We start from the raw sequence: 22,886 nt of genomic DNA, 5'->3' as shown, positions 1-22,886 counted from the left end.
TGGAAGAAAATTCAGGGAAACCAATACATTTAACTAGATGGACTTCAGGAGAAAACCGACGTGGCAGCAGTGCTTTAACTATGGATAAAATCAGATGGCAGTTCTCACCTTGTCATCCACTACTGGCAGATTATCTCATTGAAAAACACTCAGGAATGTGAGTTACACGTGAGACCTTCCAAACGAGTGCTTCCTTGATTTTGGGTGCCTTCTGCTTCCTGGGAGTCTCCAGACCCCACCACGTATAAATAAAAAATACATTTTCACATCAAGTGTTTATATAAATATAAGTTGTTTATTAAACTATCATCAAAACAACATCTCAGTCATTTGTTATTGGAGTTCCCTCCATTAGAACGATAAATTGTAGATTAACATATAAACATAATCTACGTGTATTATAAAAGGGATCTCAGGGGGAGAAAACATGACTAACATATATTGTATTTCTCCAACGCTTAATTGCTTTTCCGTCCAACGCAGCGCACCCACCCCGCAAACTTAAACCGTGTCTTTAGCGGGCCGTACAGTGTCACAGCCGCCATCAGCGGACATAAGCAGTCAGCTGACTTCGCAACTTCCGCCTGACAGCGACACCCAGAGGCCGCGGCGCTTATCGCCGTTTCTGTTGAGTAGATGTTTAGTATTGTTAAAGATTCCTAATGTTTCAGAAGTTTGTGAAATTAATAAGTAGTACAATAAATTGTCTATTTTTGTATAGTAATTTATTCTGAAATGACATGCACACAAATCTTGTTTCTTAAACGAAACGGACATCAGTTTCATTTATTTATAACGTGCACCGCGAGTAGAGCCGCCGACTCCGCGCCACCAGACTCTCCGAAGCGGGCCTGCGTCGATCGGCTCGGCTCTGGGTCGCGCCGGACCGCCTCCCGCGCTGCGATCCTCGGACTCGGCTCTGACACGGGTCACGCCGTCCTCTGACCGGCTTCAGCAGCTCTTCTGCCCCTGCGCGGCGTGGTCAGCCGGTAATAACCCCCGGAATCTTTAATCTCCCTACCAGCAGTGTTTGGTGATTTGATTAACGTTGTGTTTCAGTAACGGTCGTGCCGCTAGTTAGATACCCTAATGCAGTGTTTGAATGATGACGCTGCTCCATTAACGCTGTTCTTAAGCCCGGATTCACCGCTAAGGGGGTTTATATGCGCGCGGGCGGCGGTGTCAGTCAGCCGCTCCGCTCCGTCCGCAGTCCGCCGACTCGTTGCCTTGGTTACTCGTTGTCAGACGCACGAGCTACTTTCCTTACGCTTATTTTTGTAACACTGAATTTTAAAATTAATACCTTAAAACAAAGCACCATTTGGCACAAATGGCATTTATAAACGCCGAATGCACGTACTCGGAGACATGGTAGCTGCTAGGTTTGCTGTGCAACTGGTTGAGTTGGAAAACATTGATGCGATGTATGATGCTTTTGGGATGCGGAGTTCCCCTGAAGCAGCTTAATCGGTTTAAACGTGTTTTTCTTTTTCTTTTTTTTAGGAGTGCAAATGATACCTGCGGTGATCTTGACGCCAGTGACTTGGACTGCTTAAGGAGATGAGAGCATGATGAAGAAAATACTCAAATTTAGCAAGAAACGGAGAGGTTTCTCTCCAAGTTCGTCTGATGCCGGGAGCATTTTATCAATAGGATATGAGATAAAGGAAAAAGACTTGGGAAAGGTTCATAAGGCTGCGTCCCTGGGTGACCTGACCAAACTGAAGCAGCTTGCAAAAAAGAATGATTTAAACCAACTGGATAAAGAGAACAGGTAGGAGAGCCTTCAGTCAAATATACCAGGTATCCAAACCTAGTACACAGGTAGTGCACAGTACTGCATAGTGTTCTATAAATTTGAGGGGCTTATTGCACAGATGGAAGCTACAGAAGTATATACAAAGCATTACTAACTCGAATCTATCATACTTTTTATTACACATACAAAAACGTGGCTACCTAACATTATTACTTAAGATTGAAGGGGGGTGACTCTTGTCTCTCATGTCCTGGTTTGGAAGGCGATGGTATACATTTGGCAGCAATGTGCTTGTGACCGTAGCAACTCTCTACCATTCTGACTTCTCTCATGTCACGGGTCGCTTTCACAAATCTCGATCTAATTATTATCGCACGAATCTGTATTTTCTCGTACCGTTACTCTTATTAAAGTGATGGTGTGATGCAACTGCTTTTCAGAATTACTCAAATAACAATGGATTCTTATTTCACAGAACTCCCCTGCATATTGCTTGTGCATATGGGCATACGGATGTTGTTCTGTTCCTGGTGGAAAACAAGGCCAAGCTGAACTTATGTGACAATCAGAACCGTTCCCCACTGATGAAGGTACAAACATCAAATGTCAAATAAGTGATGACAAAGATTTTTCTTTAACATTTTAAATTGACCTTTTATTGAAATAATATATAAAATTATTATTGGCACAGTTCATTTTTGGTCCTGCCATTCATCTGTTGTATTACAATAGCATATTTATTGAATTATAATAACTTTAACTATATTAACTTATCTAACTATGGTAACCTGGACCTGTAGTGTAGATCAGTGTTTCCCAACCTGGTCCTGGACCCCCAGACGGTCCACATTGTGGGAGGGAGCGAAAATATGGACTGTCTGGGAGCCGCCGAGGACCGGGATGGTAAACGCTGATCTAGAGAGTAAAACATAAGACTGGAAGAGAGTATGGATTGGGTTCAGCACTGGAATCTCAGTACGCTCATATATATGAATTTTAGTCTAATCAGAGCACTTGCAGGAAACCCACACATGAGAATATGTAAACACTAACCCCCCCCCCCCCCACACACACACACACATACAACTGAGTTTCTGATAAAGTGCAGCAGATCACATTACTATATGGCTAAAATTATTAATGTGACTTTTAAATGATCGGAATATCAATTTTGAATGGGTGAGAAAGTCAGTTGATTACTTTTTATGTTGTGAGATTCAGATGAGATGGGATATTCTCAGCTGAAGCCGAACTTAAATGTGAGAATTCCTGGACGAGGGATGCTCATGTGGTCTTTGTGGGCAGGCAGTGCAGTGTCAGCAGGAGACGTGTGCCGCCCTCCTGCTGGAGCACAGTGCTGACCCCAACTTGGTGGATATCAACGGGAACACGGCCCTGCACCTGGCTGCCCTTATCCCGTCAGTGCCCATGGGTACACAGCTGCTGGAACACGGTGCCAACATCAATGCCGATAACAAGGTATGTACCACAAGGTCTTCCTACACGCATGTAGTCCCACATGGGTGGAACATGGCTTTAAATACTAGCTTTCTTTTCAGGATGGATGCACTCCTCTGATCCTGGCAGTAACAGAAAATCACACTGAGATGGTAGAGTTTCTCCTTAAGGAAGGAGCTGATGTCAATGCTAAGGACCAAGGAAAAAGGTTGGTGTGATTTCAGTGAAGCTGTAATTTAATGCATGAGCAGAATAATTAATTGAATTAGACCCATTCCATATGCTACATTTAGTTGCTGAGTGGCTTCCGTTTTTAGCAGTTAATATAAGTGGAAATGCTGTGCTTTGTAGTTGAACCAGCAAATATGAGGTGCTTCCCTACCGAAGTTCAGGAACCTAGTTCTTGGGTGGTCTCGACCAGGAACTTTATAGTTCTTGGCCACTTTTACGTTATGCTTTTGTGCATTGCGATTCAGTACATACAGCACGCAGACAGGGTCGAGAGGTTCACTTACTGTTCAGCAAACCCGAAGAAAGGCAAATGTGTGTCATGTCAGCATTTTTGAATGTGTTATGGTTCCAGACATGGTGGTTCCAGCACCTCAGAAACAGCCACAGTTCTGGGATTTGCACACGGTACACTGTCGAGAGTTTACAGAGGATGATACGACAGAATAGAATTGTGATGCTTAGAATGGAATAGTGATCCCACTTGGTTGAAGCTTTGCCTCAAAGAATTCAGGCTACTCTTTATGTAAAAGGGGGTTTCTACTAGGTACTAGGCTAGTATACCTAATGGTGGCCACAGATTGTGTGTTTCCCATGTGCTGTCTGTTCCCTTCATCCAATCATTATAAGTATTTTTCTAAACTGTATAATTTTTCCCATTTTAGGACATCCTTAATAATTGCTGCCTGTAATGGACAAATCAGTATGATTCGTCTGCTTTTGGCGAACAATGCAGATATAGCGGTTAAGGATGAGAAAGGATGGACATCTGATGACTATGCAGTTATTAACGGGCACCATGCGTGAGTATCGGATAAGATGGCAGGTGCTGCACATTTGTTTGCTTGGGCAGGTGCTGGACATTTCGGTAAAGCAGCCATCTTTCAGCGGACGTCGCATCACTAAGATCACACTCTCATGTTGTGTTTTTGTAAATGAACTTATACAGCGTAACAATGTCTTCTGTTCTGTGTTGTAATTTTATACTGCAATTATTTTGCATTTAGCTTAATTTATACTACAAATTTACCAACCTGGGGGGGTACTAAGTCTGCATTCCCAGCCCCCATGGCACCTGCCCAATGGCATATGATTACCCCGCTGACCATGGATTTGAACCCACAGCCTTCTGTACCAGGGTACAGCCCTAACCCACCAAGCTGCACGCCACCCCCGCACATTATGCCATAGAAATTAGCTTCCAGATGCTACATGTTGGTTGCACCTCAGATCTTTTATAGAAGTGTTTATTTTTGCTTTTCAGTTGTTCCCATTTGATAATAGAGCATGGGACCAGGAGGAGGTGCCAGCACTCGCCCTCTTTCCCCGGGCAGAGCAGGCAGCAGCGGCCGGTGGGCAGCCCAGGGGGGGAGGACGAGGCGGCCTTTTCCCTGGGGAGACCGGCCTCTAACAGAGACGGTAAGAGACAGTCAAGGCGTGCCTCCCTTTCTCACTGTGGTCGTTTTTTTTTTCATGCTGCACATAATCACTTCTTTGCATGATCAGTTCTTTTCTATGTAAACCGAAAAATCAGTCGTGGTTGACAGTTCAGCTCAGGTTAGATCTTTTTACTTGGTTCTCATTCCCTGTGTATCTCCATCGTTTGGCATCCCAGTCACGTTGTTTTATCTGATGTCACGTCTGTAAGTGCAGGCTCTCGTTTATTTATTTAGCTTCATAATGTCAAACGATCTAAGTTCTTATCTCCACTGCAATTAATTTGCAGTTAGCTTAATTAATCTATATTGCAGTGGGTGAAATGAGTTTACACTGAGCTTGCATTGTGTTACTTTTCTCATTGCATTTTAAGTGTTAATCCCCATTTGTTTGTATCATCTAACCCTCACGCGTATCCTCTTGGCTGGATCTAGAGCTGCACCTTGCAGGAGCAAGTGAAGCAGGGAAAGGTATTGGAAACAATAGAAGCCATAGATATAGGGGTACTAGAGTGAAAACCATACATTGGGTGTTTGTTGACTTGTATTAAACGGGAATTGCGTGCAACAATATGCCAGCCTTTTTCTAGCTTTTTAAATGATCTTCTTCACCCTGTCCATTATGGTTGTAGAGATATTGTAAGATATTTGCCATCAGAGGCATATCCAGTTGAGCAGAGCTGCATTTGGGCTTTCGTTGCAGCTTCTCATGCAAATGCTTAGTTTCCTCTTTTCTGAAACTGACATGATTAGCAAAATTGGTCAGCAAAGTTAGCCCCAGCTTTCTGTAATCTCAGTTAAAAATGATTCTAGTGGTACTTTTTACCCCTCATATAGATAACATCAGAATTTGTTTTTTTTTTTTGCAGTTGATGATAATTCACAAGTAGAATCCATCAGTAGGTGAGGAAATGCATTTATGACATTTTGTCTGCTTCGATGATTTTGCTTCTGTATTTCATGTGTTCGTGTTGCATATCAAAAATACTTTATTTTTTTTTTCTAGGGCATCTAAATCCGCTGCTGGAGATTCATGGCTTTCATCAGATGAAGACGATGGCTTACAGTTGAGCCCGAAGGTGCCGAGATTTTGTGTTGCGTCAGCCAGTGACACAAACCCGCTTATTAGTCTGCTAATAAATCCGCTTGCTGTGTTCACGCAGAAACCACAAAAGGTGAACCTGAAGAAGCTTATCAGCTCTTCGGAGAAGGGCAGAAAAAGAGGTAACTATTGAAACAGTGCAGGCTTTCATATTCCACCATTTTGTGGTTTGGAATATAACGTGCACTACTGTGTAGCCGCAGCAGACTCCAGGTCCTGGAGTGAGCGCGAGTCTGACGCAGAGAATGACGACAGAGGCGAGAGGGACTCGGCCCCCTCTGAGATTTCACCCCCCCTGAGGGGCAGCGTCCTGCCCCCACCATCCCCTTCGCCTGCCCCCTTTTCCAAACCACCTCAGGTGCCATCCACGCTGCTCCGTAGCTCCAGAACGGTAGCGTACCCTAAACACATTTCTCTTCCTCCCGTCCATTTTTGAAGTTTTTATTTTAGGCTTGAAATTTTTTTTAATTTGTTCTTTGTTTGGGGTGTTTTTAAATGCCATGTGGGATGAGTATTTACTCATAAATATGAAGGTCAGTGAAGAATATTATACAAAAATTTAAAAAAGAAAGAAATGAGAATAATGATAGTATAACAAAATAGTAAACAAATTATACCAATATACAGTACAGTACCGTATTTGGTCATGCAGTACCGTGTCCTGCATTAAAGTCATTAAATCCTCCAAACCAGCTCTGCACATGTTATACATGTATGAGTTACTAAACTTCCTGCGTCTTGTCTGCAGCTTGTGAGAAACTCCCATAAAACCTCCCATTTCATTTCTTATGCCAACCCTGTGATATCGAAACAGTTTGTAAACTGGAACGTAGGGGGCGGCTTACGTGTAACCTAGACTACGATGGAACTTAGGCCACCGGTTCAAGAATGAGTGTCTCAAACAGCCACTGGTAACTGTAAGCTTGATGTGCTTCCAGAACAAGCTGGGGGGTGTAAGGCCTGCTCACTGGAGGTGAGACAGTTACCAAAATACTAATTCAGGGTCTTTCAGATGAGCCGAGAGCATTTTGAACAGTTTGAGGCCTACCTTCATCTGTGTATATTAGCTTGATAAAAACGTAATTATGACAGTTTTCACCATGGTAAACATATGATTCTTCCATATCAAAAAATTAATTTAGACTTGCATCTGAGAGCATAAGAGAAAGTATTTAACTATTTAAGTAATGTAACAATATGTCTGACGCAGTTTTGCAATTAATACTGAAGCTTCATTAATCCCAATGCATTTTGTTTTTCAAATAGGAAGAGAATTCCACAGATGCAGATTGTGAGGAGGAGGAGGAAGATGAAGACAGCAAAGAAGAGGAGTTAGGGCGGGTTGAGGATAAAGTGCCGCACGGTGAACATCCGCACGATGACGGTGAGAGGAATGAGGTGCCAGTACAGAAGAGAGGTGAGCAGGAGAAGCTGAGATCTTCCTGGTTGTGTTTATTGTAAAACCTAAGTGCATTTTGTCAGGGAAAAGATTACCAGAAGCCTTTGACGTGTGTCTTCCCCCCCCCGGCCCCCCACACAGATTTTCTGTCGGAGTTGGGTCTTGGGGACCGTGCAGACGATGACTCCTGGGACTCCGTAAGGACTGTCTGTCATTGTTAATACACCAGTGATGTGGCATTTATTGACATTCACGTAATCTTTTATATTTTCTTTTAAACAGCCTGTTTCTGAAAGCCCAAGGAAACTGCGCGTTGGCATTAATTCCCCTGCGACGCCCAAAGAAGAGTCGGCCATTGTTCCCGAGAAGAGCGATGAAGGTATTTTCCTCAGTGTTTTCGTCACTGACCGGTGTCTGCAAATGTACTGAATAAGCTATGAATAAACGGCTATGTTCTTCGGCCGTTCTTCACGTTCACTCATTCTAACGACAACTAGGAAGCTGTAGGTGAGCTTACCTGCAGACCTTTGGAGAGTTTAGACAGGCCAGGAGAGGTAATTGTCGGGGTATGATTACTTCACAGAGGCCAAGTCTTGGCCAACGTCAGACACATTCAGCCTGAGTCGCCCTCAGATGTCCGGTGTGTGTTAGTCTGCGTGAGGCTGCCTCTGAGTCTTATTAAATGTATCGTTAGCTCGAGTCATTAACGCTCACATCTGATCTGTCTTCAGGTGGTCCTTGCGATGATTTACAACAGAAGGTAACTTAACGTTCAGATTTTAATATAATACCTAAAAGAATGTTTTAACTGAAATTGGGTGAAAGACGCGTTACCTCTCTTTTTCAGCCTGGTGTATCGAACGCTAAGCCAATGCATGTATTGCCGACACCAGCCGTAACCATGGACAACACTAACGTAAAAATTGGTAATTTCACAAAATCATCGCTGCACGCAGGAATCCATAAACATTGACAGTTATGCATGTTTAATATCTTCTTGCATGAGTGTAAATCGGGGCATATTGGTGTTACAGATTTAATGGAAGAACTTGGATTGGGAGATGTGGATGATCTTGAAGGTAAATGATTTAATTTGTTCCGTATTAAAACTTCAGCAAATTTTAGATTTTTTTGGTGTGACAGCTTTCTATGTTTTCTGTTTTTTGTGTTTTTCCTTAAAAGAGAGTCAGAAAACGCAAGGAGGTCAGACAGAAATCAATGTTGATGGTGCTTCCAGCTTCCTGTGTTGTATTGTGAGCTGTGGCTTTACTTAGTTAACCGGAAATATATACAAATATTGTCAGTTTTCTTATAGGTGACCTGGCTGGGTTTCTACTCATGTTTGACTGACCGAGTAGGTTTTTACAGAACCTGGGGATGGGTACAGACATGGTGTGGCCTCTGCATTCCCCTGCAGATCCTTCAGATTGGGACAGTTCCAGCTCCTCCTGCACAAGCCACCGTGTCATCAAGCAGGTTTCTCCTGATGAACCCCACCCACTGGCCTCGGACAAGGAACCAATCACCACCCCTCCCTCGACCGTCGTACCAGCCAGTGGAGGTGAAGAGCCTGCTACATCCGTAACAGAAGGGAGTTTCGAAAATACAAAGAGTGCCCTGGCTCCCCCGAACGGCTACTCCCCACGGCAGGCCCAAATCAAGCCCCAGGCTCAGCCCCGCACCCGGAAGACGCTTGCAACCACAGGGAATGAAGAAGGTGAAGACAGGCTTTTGTATCAGGAAGCACATAACGTGCCTCTGGCCTCTTTTCAAACTGATCTGGCCTGTTTGTATCACCAGAGACCTCAGTGACCGAGGTGCTGGCAGACGATGCTGAAGATCTCAGCGCAGGACCGGAGATGCCGCAGAAGGTGGGTTCCTCACAATCTCTCGGCGCTCAGAGAAGGAAGCATGGATGGATGTTGCTAGAACAAAGGTTCGACTACACAGACAATAAAGAGTTGGGTTATTTAGCTTAGTTTTTGTTTGAATGTGTGTAGAGAGCACAGAATGACTGTTTGATGCTTATATTCATGTGCATATTAAGTAATCAGTCTCCCATTTTGGCCCTGATTTTGTGAAGTGCGTTATAACAACTGAATAGGCTATTGTGGCGATTGTTCATTGATGCCTGATAGCGTAAATTGATTTAACTGGCATTACAGTTATTAATTAATCCTTAAAAGTGTATAATGAATTTTTAAGATTTTTTTGATTAAGTGTTAGCACCGTTATGGAGTTAACAAATGTTCTTTTGTATTCATGCTTTTGAAGGGGAAAGATGTATTAGATAAAAGTGGGTTAGGTGTGAGTGAGCTGTACCACAGCAGTCCTGTGGTGTGTGAAACACAAGGCGTTCAGAGGCAGGAGGATGGGGGTGAGACTGACGAAGACAGCGACGCATCATGGGAGAAGCGCTATGAGAAAATCTGGGTAGAGACTGAGAAAAGGGAGGTGAAGTCTCACTACAGGAGCGTAACAGCAGAGCTGAAGGAGAAGTTTGGGGAGCTTTGTTGGAGGGATGCTAGGGGGGCATTTGAGGCTGCTGCCTCCGAGGAGTCCAGCAGAGACGGGGGGGGTGAGAGGGTTCTGGTTCCCATTGCCGAACAGAGAGAATCTGGGTTAGAGGACTCCCTCACTGAGCCGTCAGAAGGCCTGCGGTCTTCTCAGAGTCCCCAACCTACGCGGAACGTTCCCAGCAATGAAAAAGACGCTGCCTGTTTTGGCGAGGAAATCGAGAAGGAAGAGCAGCTTGGGGGCCAAGAAGAGGCAGCAGAGCACGGAGGCCGTGAGCGTAATGCCTGCAGAGATCTCAGCTACTCTGGCGATGGCTGCAGCGTGAGCACAGGGGTCGGCGACCTTGGGCCAGAGGGAGGGAGTCAAGCCGCTGCCACAGCACAGAAAACGAATGAAGACACTGAAGCGGAGAGTAAATGTCTCGGTGACGTTGCTAGGCGCCTCTCTGACGAAGCGCTCGAGGAGGACATGCAGAGATTCAAGTACGAGGTAGGGATGCTGAAGACTGTGTTCCTGGATTTGGAGATGAAGGCCCAGCTGCAGAATGAGGTAGTAGACTGCATCCCATCAGTGCATCCCCCTTTCTGTTCTCCAGCTGTCTGTGTGAGAGCCTCCTGATAGAGACTGCAGACACAATCCTGCACTTTTCTCCAGACCATTCTTGCATTTCTCTTTAGTAGTGCTGTGTGTTCTTTTCATCAAATGTCAGAGGGATGAAGTACAGCTCTGATCCTCTCCTCACCATCTTTTTGTTCAGCATTTCGACTGGAAACTTCTTTCTTCACATTATCACTGAATCGCCAGTCATGATGCATGGCGTACCCTCATTTTTATGCAGCGAATTTGTAACATATTAACTGTGTGTTTATTCCATAGACAGGATCCATCTTCTGTACAGTCCTTTTGGCTTTAATTAATGTATTGCACATATATGTGTACATATGTAACATATATGAATCGTTCACTTAGAGAATGAATGGGGCATTTTGGTGTATTATGTCACTTAGTGTTTGATGTTTGATTGACACTTTACTTGAGGGGGCAGGAATATAGTAGATGTTTGAGATAAAAGATGCGTCGTAATTCATTAATGATGAACAAACATGACTGGTGTTTCACTTGTGCTGTTCAGTACTTGTTCCCTCAGTACATCACACAGATTTACAGAATTGACAGATATAGTAACTAAAATGAAGTAAGTGCTTGGGGTAAAACGTGTCATGATTCATTAACGATGAATGTTAGTATGTATCTAAGATTTAGTTTCTGGTTAATTGCTGCGTAAGTAATAGCACAGCATTACAGTATTTGTGGCCCCTTAAGTAAGAGTGTTACCATCTTTCTGTGCTGATTTTCTAAGTAGACATTTGCATGAATGAATGAAATTAACGTATAAAAAAATTTCGTCAGATCTGCGTGTCGGACCATGTCAGTGACCGCTGATATTAGTCAGCGGTTAGCTGATATTAGTCCACTTTGCCCTGCCCTCATTTCCTTTGTTATTTCAGGTTTGTGAGGAGATGAGGGAGCTACCAACTGTCCAGCATCATCATCCATTAAGGGGTGTTGAAGGACAAAGGAGGAGTTTTGTGGGAGAAAATGTAAAAGAAGAGCTTAGTGAAAGAGGCACCAATTCTGCATCTGAAAAGGAACCTGAAGCTAAATTAAATCAAGGATTAGGGTCAAAATATGCCGAAAGGTACCTGCATGTTTCAATCATCCCCTTATTAATGTTGCTGTGGTGCATTTTATTGACATAAATGTATAAAACTTTCAATCCATGAATTAAGAATGTGTGTAAAAAGAGCTAAGTACTATAATTGTTACTAGTAAACCTAGTAAACTAATTTGTTTACAGCAGACTTTAAATACTGTAGCAACACTGAGATCTATTGCGATGTTACAAAAATTACAGCTCAAAATACCACTTTGATTCCATGTTAACGTAAGAATATAGTAAGAATGACCTTTCAATGTAATATGCATGACTGTGGTTAAGGGTAAAACCAGGTCATAATCGCTTCTGTGTATAATGTAGCTTCTGTGGCTCGACTTAACGGGCTGCTATGGATACAGATGCTCAGCCCTTCCAGAGGCTGACAAGCTTGGTGTGGCTTTGGAGATCTTGTCTCCGTCTGAGGACGGCACTTTTAAGCGAGCTGTCAGAGCTGTTTGTACAGTATGCTGTGAGGATGGTGATTCTGAGTGTAAACTCTGCTTTCTGCTCGTTGCAATTTGGGAAGTTTAAAACAGAATTTATGGTGGAAAGAAGCCGAGCATGCAGGCCACCTCACAGCTGTGTTGTTCTTGTAGGTTCGCAGCTGCAGGGAGCGCAGAGGTAAGGTTGACATCCGTCTTTAAAAACATGACCTCTCGTGACCAGTGAAAACCAAGAAGATACGAAGTCTCTCCCGCTGATATCATCAAACACTTCTGTCTGCATTGCATATTCATTACAGATCCATTATTTAGTAAATTATGGGAATTGGGTGCCTGTTGTTTGTATTGTTGCAGGTGCCTGAAGAGATGGAAATTGGGGATGACTTTGATGATCTCACTCAGTCATCTGACACGGGCACGGATGAGGCGGATTTCCCCGCGTCGGGATTCCGCAACGCTTCCCTGCTGATCCAGCAGCTGGACTCCTCCTGCATCGGTAAGTGAGCCTCTTATTGCCCCGTGAGCCGTGTCTCAGATTTCCCAGTGTTTTCCAGTGTCTGATCAGTCCCTGGCATTGCACCGAACGATACCCTGGTCTTCGCAGACTCAGTGAGCATGGTGAAGCTGCAGACCATGTTCCACGAGTACGAGTGTACAATCCAGAGGGAAAAAGGACGCTGCAGCAGGCTGTCGGATAAGGTCTCTCAGCTGGAGGAAGAACGGGCCAACCTGAAGCAAGTCCTGGAAGAGACGCGCGACGTTAAATCCATCTTGGAGCACCGGCAGGTGGATTTAGAGACCGAACTGAAAAACTTCAAGTGAGAGGCTGCTTCACTCTGGTGCTGTAGAGTTGTACTCTTGACAGTCTGACGTATTTTATGGATTTCGTTAGAGCTGAATTTTGTTTTGTGCCTGACGAGTTTGTTCTGAATGACGGGGAAAGGTGCCATCCTGGATTTGTTTGTGTCCGGCGAGTTCAGAGTGCGGGAACTTTTCGCAGGTTTGTCCTGAAGCAAGAGCAGGAAAAGCACAGGAACGCTTGCATGCTGCACGACAAGGGCTGCGAGCAGCTGCGGGTGAAGGAGGAGCAGTATCACACCGAGGTGCAGGAGAGGCAGAAGGTGGAGCTCGCCAAGAGGAACCTGGAGCTGGAGATGAGGGCGCTCGTTAATAGCATGAAGCAGGTCAGTAGCACCTCTCAAAACACCAACATCCTTCTATCATCCTTGAAGATAATGTGAAGATGTCTGTCTTCAGAGAGAGTTTTATGTGACGATGTCATACTTATGACATCATCATTCCAGCTGGAAGACGACCACAGTGAGACGCAGCGCTTGCTGGCCCATGAGCGCAGTACCCGCACCGTTCAGGAGGGCATCCTAACCAAGCACATGTGCAAGCAGAGGGAGCTGGAGGAGGAGAATATGAGGAACTTCACTAAGAGCAGCGAGGTAAGGACCTAAATGACAAGCAGCAGATTGTCTGCTTGTCTCAGGATCTTGTCTGTTTCCGTTCTGATCTGTTCAGTGTATCTTATATAGCACCTTTACCAACAGGGTTGACCTAATGCGCTTAACACAAATTCAAACACTTAGTGGCGTGGAAACCTAACGCCTAAAATACGAGTGGAAATCGAACTTCATATCAGTCGTATGCATCATGTGAAATGAGTGCCAGTAAATGTGGGCATAGCTTTGTGTTCTGAGCAAGCCCATTACCCCCTGAAATTGCTGCAGGGGTGGGGAGGGGGGAATGGATGACCCCAGGCTTTGCTCTCACTTGTGTGTGTGTGTGTATGTGTGTGTGTGTGTGTGTGTGTGTGTGTGTGTGTGTGTGTGTTTCCTGGTTCCCATAAGGGGAAAACTCAATTTAATAAAAATCTGACTGCAATGAAAAAACTCAAAATGCAGGTTAAGGTCGTCATAGTTAGCCTTAGCATTTTTTCCCATAGAAATGAATGAGCGGTCCCCATAAGGATATGTTTACCTGACTGTAAGTGTGTGTGTGTGTGTGTGTGTGTGTGTCTGTGTCTCATAGGAGAACAAGATGGGATTGTGTTGCTCTTGCTACCTCTAAAATGACAATAAGGGCATGCTGTTTCTGTTCTGGTTTGTTCCTTTGTCGGGGTGCTGAAGGCCATATCTCAGCTGTCAGAGGCCAGCGACCGGGAGAAGCAGCTTGTGCAGCAGAGCCAGAGCCTACATGAGGAGGTGACGGCACTAAGGATGGACTTGGAGCGAGTTCGTGCCCATAGCCGCCAGGAAGAAGCCCACCTCGGCGAGGAGAATGAGACCCTCAGGGAGAGGCTGGAGGACGCCAGACGTGACCTGAAGCTCAGCGAAGAAGCCCTGGCCCAAACGGTCTACCAGTACAACGGGCAGATCTCTGCCCTCAGGGCTGAGTGCTCCATGGCCTCGGCCAAGCTGGAGCACGAGAAGCAGGCCAAGGAGAGGCTGGAGGCCGAGGCGGACTCGGCCCGGGTGAGGCTGGCAGCCGCCTTGCAGGAGGTGGAGGTCATTCAGGCCTCCAGGGCCGAAGCCGACAGGAGCCTGCAGCGTGAGAGGGAGGACTGGCAGAGGACGCAGGAGAAGATCTCGGCGGAGCTGGCCGGCCAGCGCGAATCCGCGAACAGCCTCTCGCAGCAGCTGGGCGCAGCCGAGGCCAAGGCCAACAGCCTTGAGAACGAGTGTCACCGCGCCTCACTGTCACTCACCGAGAAGAGCCTGCTGCTGGAGACGGTGCAGAGGGAGCATGACCGGGGCCAGGCCCAGATCAGGCAGCTGGAGGTGGGCCTGCAGGCTGAGCGGGAGCAGGCCGGCAAGGCTGCGGCGCGACAGGAGGCAACGCAGGAGCGGCTGGCCCAGGCCCAGAGCGAGACCATGCTGCTCCGGCAGCAGCTGGAAGAGGCCCAGAACCGGGGCGTGATCAAGGAGCGGGCAGTGACGGACGCGCAGGAGCGCTTTAGCGACCTGCTGGGCAAGCTGCGCGCGGATAGCGAGGAGCGGGTGCGGATGGCGGAGGAGAGGAGCAAGGAGTTGGTCTCAAAGAACAACGAGCTGCAGGAGCAGCTGCTGAGGCAGGACCTGGAGAAGGCCGAGAGAGAGGTGCATGCACGGAGGCGAGAGCCGCGTCAGTCAGCTGTGACCTACAGTGACGTGTAGCCTGCATGTGCTGTCCTGGTCATAGTATGACCTGCCAGCAATGATGATGACAAACCGCTTTCAAACGGAAAGGCTCCTGTGATTGGCTAAATAGTCCAGTTCTTATACTTTGACTGGTTTGTTTCTTTGATTGAAAGACTCATCCAACTGTTTCACATTAACATTTGTGGCAAATGCATGATTTTAGGAGACTGACCAATCAGCACACATCAAGAACTCAGTGCTTTACGTGAAATCCAGTTGAAATTGTAGGTTACAAATCCTGTCCTATCCTACCTGACATGGATTATCTGGTCACCTTAGGACAAATGTGGGGAGGTAACAGCCCTGATGATACATTAATCACACAGATGTATGTTGTCCCCGGTTTGCTATACAGGCAGCTCTGAGGCAACTACAGCAGGAACTCGCCGACACCCTGAAGAAGCTCTCCATGTCTGAGGCCTCTCTGGAGGTGAACTCTCGCTACAGAAACGACCTGGAAGAGGAAAAGCTACGTCTGCAGAAGGACATGGATAGGCTCAGGGGCAGGGTGAGTTCCTTGTTCGGAGCCAGTGTCCGTGCGTGATGCCTGTAGGAGCATGTGAGGCTGCGGCGTAGGATACGCAATCCATGCTGTACCTGATGCCATAATAAATGAGTAAATGCTGTAAAACAGGTAGGCCACCCTGATCCTGGAGGGCGCCGGCAGATTTCTGTTCTACCTGATGAGTTACTATCTGCTTGAGATCAGGTGTGGGTCATGAGAGACCTGGTAGGATGGAAACCGCCGGGTACCGGCACTCCGGGATCAGGTGTGCCTAACCTCTACTCAAAGGACAGTCATGACGGGATTGAGCAGCTGTATCTGAATTCAGGGGCTGCCTCCTTTGAAGGACGTGGTCTAAGAAGGCATAGATTTGCAGGATGTGTTCTTCGAAGGTCGAGCGGAAAGCGTCGTCAAATGGGACAGTCTGGCCGCCACTAAATGTTCCACTCCCTTACCCTTGAGTCATGAAGTGCCACTCCTGTCGTCTAGTCAGGACACACCTCTGCACATTGAATCTTGGGATATGTCGGGCTGCGAAGGATCCGTCAAGTGGATCCTTTGCGATCTGGCAAAAGGATGCATTTCTAGACCACGTTAGGAGGAGCCGTCGAAATGGGAGTCTTGTCGCTCCGGTGCGACACGTTCGGTCTTCAAATGCAGCCTCAGAAGGATGCAGCCCCTGAATTTGGACTCGGCCAACGGCCAATGGTCTGGTGTCCCTCCAGCTGCAGGAGAGCGAGGATCAGTATGTCCAGGCAGAACAGCGCATCCACGAGCTGAAGAGGGCACTAGATGACAAGGAGCGAGACGCCATTACCTCCAGTCAGAGGCTGCAGGAAGCCCTGGCAGCTGCTGTGGACAGAGACAAGATGGTCAAGCAGCTGGAGGAGGCCATGCAGAAGTAAAGTACCCCGGCATGACATGCCGTCATGGCCGCACGCAGCTGTCGCATGGAAGCAGCCGTGCCGGCAATGCGGCGCATGAGCACGTCAATGGAAATCTCAGCCGAAAAAGTGCGTCATTGTTACCGGGTTGCTGTTGCAGGCTGGAAATCGAGAACGTCAGGCTGGAGGCTTCAGCCAAACAGCAGATGAACAGGATGGAGGTGCTGCAGAGGGACAGCCAGGAAGCTGCAGAGGTACGACCTTGTGAGCCCCCAAACCCTCACACTCAGGCTGCATAAATACTATAGACGCCTTTTTATGAGTATTACAAATGAGCGCATTTTGTGTTTGATGTACCATGTGAATCATTTGCATTGTTATTTGACACATGCAGAGACCTGCTGTATGTCTGTGAGTGTGTCTGTTCATGCTTTTGACATTTCAAATGGACCCCTATGCATTTTCACCAAAAAAGAACTTAATCTTTTTACAGACATCAGATTCGTCACCTGGCACTGGGGTTTGTATTTTAAGACGTGGTGATAGTCTCTATTAGCCACCTCTTTATTTTATTTAAAAATATTTCTCCTAAATATAAAGACTGATGAATCTTTAAACAAGTGAATTTTGCAGTTTAGAAAATAGATATGTTAAATAACTGCATCAAGCCCTTTTGTGTGTTCTGAAATTACAGACGTAGCTTCGATGTGACACAGTGATCAAACGGCTCTGAATATGACTTCATCCTCACTGTGTTAACCTGTCATTAAGGGGCTTTTTATATACTTACCATTGCGCTTTGGGTTCTTTAATAGTGTTTTCCAGCTTGATGTGTTGCATGGATGTAGAGCTGCTTAAAGCATGCTGTGATATTTCACATATAAAAATAAACAACAATAATGAATGAATGATTAAGTCTTCTGGGTAAGTTTTACCTTTCATCATCTTACAGGTTAGGAATCGTTTAGAGGATTTGGTCACAGATTTGCAAGGGAGCAAGATTACGCTGGAGGATAAACTGAGTCGAGAGGTACGTGCCTGGCAGAGTGTGTCAGTCGGCTGCCCCAGAGAGAAACTGGCTAGTGCATCGCTGAGCTGCTGTGCTCCTTTATACCAGGTGCAGAAGCAGAACCTGCTTTCCCACAGCGCCCAGGACACCCATCGGCTGTGGGAGGAGGAGATGAAGGCTCGGGCGCGACTGAGCCTGCGCCTGGCGGAGCTGGAGAGGGAGAAGGGCGAGCTGTCCGGGCAGGTACCCATCTGGAAGAGAGTGCTCTTTGAGGCAGTCAGACATAATGGCTTATAAACTAAAATACTTGTTTATCTCCTCAAAAAAAGCTTATTAAGGAAATTTTATTACCTCCACACGGTGCTGGATTCACCCGAATTTCGTTACAGGCGGAAATTGAAAGAAAAAGGGCAAAGAAAACCGCAGAGCAGAAGAAATCCACGGATATTAGGCTTGACCAGGAGATGAGCAGAAACGCAGAGCTGCAGAAAGACATATCAAGGTAACATCTCACCGTCCAAATCAGAAGTAATTCAGGCGCCGCTTTCCGTACTTTTAACGTAAAATGTTATGCAAGTGAAGGTGAGACGGTGATTCCCATATTATGTAGTACAGCCTGAGCAGACGGTATTTGCTGATTGGTGTTTACTCTTTGAAGACTGAAGGTCCTGCTGAAAACGGCCAAGAAGAGACTGAGGGAGCAGCAGAACATGGAACCGGACGCCGTGCTCAGCAAGCCAGGCGACACCCTGGGCAGGATGAAGTCCCGAGTACATCGCATCTCTCAGCTACACCATAATTTCTGCAGCGCACTGGGACTCGCTGTTCATCATCAGTCTCTCTCTGCGTCTGCCCCAGGTTGACGAGCTCACTCTCCAGCTGCAAAAAGAGGAAATGAAGTGCACCAAGATGGAGGCCCTGAATTCAGACCTGAAGGAGCAGCTTTCCTCCCTGAAGGCCCTTAGCAGGACCAATGAGCATCTGGAGAGGGGCAAGAGAAGGCTGGAGGAGGAGGTGGCCGGCCTGCAGCGGCAGATGGAGAGCAGCAGGATGGACCAGAACCAGCTGGAGCATTACTGCAGAGATGCTGAGGAACGGGCCCGTCAGGAGGTCCGGCAGAAGCTGGAGGAGGTCAACCTCTTTCTGCAGGTCACTAGCTATGGGAATCGCGACTGTCACGCTTTCTTTAAACGTAGATGCTTTCATCGTACACTGATAATCGTTGCAAAGATACAGCCTCAGATTGACTTTTAAATGTACGTCGACCCTTCGGTATTCTCTTGTGAAACATCCTGCTTTTAGGCTACTGGAAACACCTAGACTAGCATCTTCTCTTTGAAAGCAGTTAGAGGTGGATAATTCCAGTCCAGAAAGTAAAAATCCAGACCAAGATTTTGTTTCGACCAACCAGCTGAGTATAAAGAGTCACAGTGACAGAGTGTGGAGCTGGTTGGTCGAAACAAAATCTTGGCCTGGATTTTTACTTTCTGGACTGGAACTATCCATCTCTGCAAGCGGCGATGCCTATAGCATTGCTTTAAGGCTATAACCTTCACGTCCCAGACCCAGGCCGCATCTCAGGAGGCTTTGGAGCAAATGAAAGCTGCCAATGAAGCGAGTCTGCGGGCCCAGCAGGAGCAGCGCATGCGGGAGCTGGAGGACGAGATGAGCCGCCTGCGCGGCAGCCAGAACGACAGCCTGTCCCAGAAGGAGAGCGCGCTGACGGAGCTGCAGCGCTACCGCGAGCTCTACAGCCAGGAGCTGCAGCTGCGCAAGAGCCTGGCAGCCAAGCTGGAAAGGTTCAGTGACAATGATTTGCTTTGATTTTAGATTTGTAGACACCTTGTTCCACATCACACAAAAATCACCGTGCTGTAGCGGCATGGAGTTGCACTGATAATTTTACCTAAGCGGCCCAGGCTAGGGAGGTTTCAGCATAATTTAGTGCAGTGTTTCTCATCCTGGTCCTCAGGGGCTCCCAGACAGTGGACCTTCTTGCAGGTTGCTGGGAGGGAGCAGAAAGGTGGAGTGTGAGGGGAGGGTCCCTGAGGACCGGGTTGAGAAACACTGTTTTGGTAGATTCTGATTCCAAGGATACTCAGATTGAGGTCCAGTTTGTAAACCTGCATGCCTACACGCTGAATCCACCCGAACCAACTGTCACTTCAGGTCCAATGAGCGCCTGGGAGAGGCCAACGCCAAACTGCTAGGTGAGCGTCAGCGCACCCGGTCGCTGATCGCAGGCAGCATGGGTGGCAGCCTGATTGGCCCCTCACTGGATGTGGAGCAACTGAACCCAGCAGGGCCTTATGGAGGCGGCCTAGCAAGTGGCTTCCTGGACCCAGCGGGGACTGGACAGAACACCAAGGTGGAAACCTTCCTGGCGAAGGTGAGACTGTCAAATGGCAGACTGTCACATTCAAGTCAGACTTGAATTTTTAATTTTAAGTCACTGAAAGATCTGTTCATCGGTTCCTCAGCTATTTTTCCACTTAAGTGAATTTTATAGTATTACATGAAAAACATTTATGAAGAGTATTGAAATATAAGACTATTCAAATTTGGATAACTGCACATAATTGCAGGTTAGTTGATGTGACAGCTTGAAGCAGACTCTGCTGCGGGCATTTTAAATGAACGTCCTCTAACAACCATTGAATTGTTCTGTACTTTGTGGTATTTGCCGCTGTGCTGAACACGTTCCTGTTTGTTTCCACCAAGATGCAAAACGAATTGGAAAAAAACATAACAAGGGAACTAGACAAGGGTAAGTGTTCCTCTCTTACCGTTGGCTCAGACTCGCAGGATCTTCAGGATACTTGGCCTTTGGCTGAGACTCTGCTGTGTGTCTGCTGCCCCCCCCCCCTTTAGCTTCTGCAGAGCTGGGGAGGGAGTCGGCCCGATTGTCCCCAGTGGGGTCAGTGGCAGTTTCCCAGAGGAGCCTCAGCACAGACCAGGACCCAGTGGCCAGAGCCACACAGCAGTATCTGGACGTCCTGAAGAAGAACTACAGGATCTGACGTCCCTAGAGTATCAGCGCCTCTTCTGTTTACAGCTCTGACATTCATGATATTTATACAGCCGCCGCACATCTTTGCACTCAAAGGACAACTTAGCATTGGCCTCACTGTTGAAACCACAGTGTCTTAATATTTATGACTAACGGTTGCATTTGAAAGGCTTTCCCTTTCAGGTTTGCACATGAAAACAAATCTGTATATTAAGTACACTTTATATTCTTTATAAAACATTCCCTGTAAGGTTGTCCTCATTTCCTCGATTTCACATGCATTCCTTTTCATCATCAGTATTATATTGTTTCATTACTTTGCCAAGATTATAATTTCATGTCATTTAAAATTGTTTTTTTTTCTGACAAGTTTTCTTAAGAATGAAAACAGATTGGATAGTTTATTTATCTAGGATACGGTTATGAATTTACTTTTATTGTTTCAAGAATTGTACAGAACGACTTCACCGATTGCTACATTTCATTTTTGATATTGCAAAGTTTGAAATTGGAGTTTTCTGACAGATTACCATGACGAACTCTGAGTTCTCAGTTAAGCAACCTAAATAAAAATCGATGCCGATTTGATAGTCCTTGTTTAAACAGTAACAACCGATCGGTGTAAAAGTCAATAGGTTACATTGTGAGTTACGGTACTATGTAATGTGTGTTGTTCTCCTCCAGCTGGTCGGATTGCTGATACTTCATCAGTTTTCAGTCACCAGAGATGTTTTTATGATGCGCAGCAACATAAAACTTGGTGTGCAGCAATTTTATTAAAAAAATTGAAAACATTTTTCTTGAATGTTTTATTTTAGTAAAATTAAATCAAGCAAAAATCCATTCATGTATTTTTACATTTGGGCAGTTTCTTATTCAGAAAACGTAATTCGAGAGTTCCACAGGTTACATGAAAGGACTTTTGAAGATCTGAAAACATTACAAACTACGTTTTTCATATCAGTATACTACAGGTAAATTTAAAAGCATTTATTGAAAATATATGGTCATGTTGCTTAAAAAAAAAAAAACCCACATCCTTGCATACGGAGTAATTTACAGAATCAACTGTTACAAAGTACATCATCTTTACAACAACACAGGCTGGAAGGTCCCTGACACAGCTCAGAATTATCAGTGAACCACGGAGTTGAGAGGCTCAGCACGAATGTTTCCAAGGTCCAGGGCAGAATCTGTTTCCTCATCAATCTCTCCAATAACAGCCCTGAAACAGCAACCAAAAAAAGTCACTTCCTTGCCAGTTAGGATGCTTTGGCAACAACATACGTACTCGCAGACTGACGTGAAGATTGTGTGCCACTGCATTGTGCTACACCAGATGGATCAGCACCCAGACGGGTATGAGGTTCCCCAGTTTGCTTAATACTTACACATTGTCTCCTCTGACAATATACAGGCCCAGCACGACTTGTTCCACCCCCTGAGTGGAGCTGAACACCCGCTCATGACTCTCATCAAGGATTAAGTTGATCGTCTGATCAAATCCTTTTAGTGTCCCCTAATGAAATGTGGAGGAAAAAAAGTATAATCATCACTGATTCCAATTCCTGGCAAAGTTAGAATCATTGTTAAAAAAAAAAACACCTTACCACGATCATTCTTCCATCAGACGTTATAACTGCTACGGTCCCTGGAGTGTTAGTTAAAGTATTAACTGTAACGCATCCATAAAAATCACAACATAAAATGTAAAGCATTTCATCACAGTGACCTCCCATGACCCCATGCTAATTACAGATCACGCTACGTTTCTTTTAATAGCCGTTTGGTAATGAACGTCTGAACCGCTGAAGATGCTGTCATGCGGCAGGTCAACAAACACCCATCCATCCATCCTCCAAATGCTTAATAATAATTATAATAACAACAATAACAACCCATCGCTAATTTAGATAGAATTTTGTGGCGTACATATCACGTTACTCGGGTCATGCTGCAGCTATGCTAACTAGCCCAAGCAGCGGGGAGCCGCTGTCTGTCTCTCCAGTTTTGCCATGCACTTTCTGCTTATCTGACTCCGTCCGCGAGAACCCCTCAAGTGTCCTGAACAACAAAGGATACTGTTAATGTAGCTTTCCAGCGCGGTCGACATGATCTCCGTACAAAGCTTTCAAACAGACCGGGGAGCAAGGCGCCGTCTACAGGAAAAACAGAGAGAACAGACCCAACAGCTCGATTACCGAGCGCATGGAGGCGAAATTTATTACCCAGGT

The 22,886-nt window shown here is 46.0% G+C and overlaps 2 protein-coding genes across 7 annotated transcripts; one reads left to right on the top strand and one right to left on the bottom strand.

The window, feature by feature from the left end:
• Nucleotides 1–563: 563 nt before the first annotated feature.
• On the top strand, nt 564–21,446 carry si:ch211-272n13.3 (ankyrin repeat domain-containing protein 26). 6 transcript variants are annotated; one of them, XM_049012826.1, is made up of 41 exons: nt 564–989; nt 1,504–1,774; nt 2,235–2,349; nt 3,065–3,238; nt 3,319–3,425; nt 4,111–4,248; nt 4,710–4,864; nt 5,317–5,352; nt 5,751–5,784; nt 5,888–5,960; nt 6,045–6,105; nt 6,181–6,374; nt 7,250–7,400; nt 7,524–7,579; nt 7,665–7,761; nt 8,114–8,142; nt 8,230–8,308; nt 8,417–8,461; nt 8,800–9,099; nt 9,183–9,253; nt 9,657–10,388; nt 11,408–11,598; nt 12,213–12,237; nt 12,414–12,555; nt 12,664–12,877; nt 13,060–13,243; nt 13,364–13,510; nt 14,195–15,163; nt 15,600–15,752; nt 16,475–16,650; nt 16,794–16,887; nt 17,127–17,153; nt 17,586–17,663; nt 17,751–17,885; nt 18,032–18,144; nt 18,301–18,412; nt 18,501–18,791; nt 19,206–19,441; nt 19,812–20,031; nt 20,364–20,409; nt 20,514–21,446. In XM_049012826.1, exons 2-41 carry the CDS (start codon nt 1,569–1,571, stop codon nt 20,660–20,662), a joined length of 6,555 nt encoding a protein of 2,184 aa, XP_048868783.1. In that variant the 5' UTR covers nt 564–989; nt 1,504–1,568; the 3' UTR covers nt 20,663–21,446. The 6 variants fall into 6 exon arrangements, with proteins under 6 accessions (XP_048868783.1, XP_048868801.1, XP_048868818.1 ...); XM_049012844.1 differs by lacking the exon at nt 5,317–5,352; XM_049012861.1 differs by lacking the exon at nt 14,195–15,163.
• Nucleotides 21,447–22,884, bottom strand: lsm8 (LSM8 homolog, U6 small nuclear RNA associated). The gene is made up of 4 exons (XM_049012885.1): nt 22,735–22,884; nt 22,263–22,303; nt 22,044–22,171; nt 21,447–21,877 (listed from the first exon to the last, which is right to left on the bottom strand). The coding sequence occupies exons 1-4, from the start codon at nt 22,763–22,765 to the stop codon at nt 21,787–21,789; spliced, it is 291 nt and encodes a 96-aa protein (XP_048868842.1). The 5' UTR covers nt 22,766–22,884; the 3' UTR covers nt 21,447–21,786.
• Between the last annotated feature and the right edge of the window lie 2 nt (nt 22,885–22,886).

Source organism: Brienomyrus brachyistius, chromosome 1, assembly GCF_023856365.1.
Source record: "Brienomyrus brachyistius isolate T26 chromosome 1, BBRACH_0.4, whole genome shotgun sequence".
In the NCBI taxonomy this organism is placed as follows: domain Eukaryota; kingdom Metazoa; phylum Chordata; class Actinopteri; order Osteoglossiformes; family Mormyridae; genus Brienomyrus; species Brienomyrus brachyistius.
Note: the sequence above shows the minus strand (reverse complement) of the source record. Positions and strands in the feature narration are given on the sequence as shown.

What these genes read in the sequence shown, in the direction of transcription:
- si:ch211-272n13.3 (XM_049012826.1), top strand. Translation starts at nt 1,569, where the DNA reads ATGATGAAGAAAATACTCAAATTTAGCAAGAAACGGAGAGGTTTCTCT. An exon ending in CAACTGGATAAAGAGAACAG is followed by an intron (nt 1,775 to 2,234) that starts GTAGGAGAGCCT and finishes CTTATTTCACAG; the next exon opens with AACTCCCCTGCATATTGCTT. An exon ending in GGAGAAGGGCAGAAAAAGAG is followed by an intron (nt 6,106 to 6,180) that starts GTAACTATTGAA and finishes ACTACTGTGTAG; the next exon opens with CCGCAGCAGACTCCAGGTCC.
- lsm8 (XM_049012885.1), bottom strand. Translation starts at nt 22,765, where the DNA reads ATGTCGACCGCGCTGGAAAGCTACATTAACA. An exon ending in GCTGGAAAGCTACATTAACA is followed by an intron (nt 22,304 to 22,734) that starts GTATCCTTTGTT and finishes CTAACACTCCAG; the next exon opens with GGACCGTAGCAGTTATAACG. An exon ending in ATTGTCAGAGGAGACAATGT is followed by an intron (nt 21,878 to 22,043) that starts GTAAGTATTAAG and finishes TTGCTGTTTCAG; the next exon opens with GGCTGTTATTGGAGAGATTG.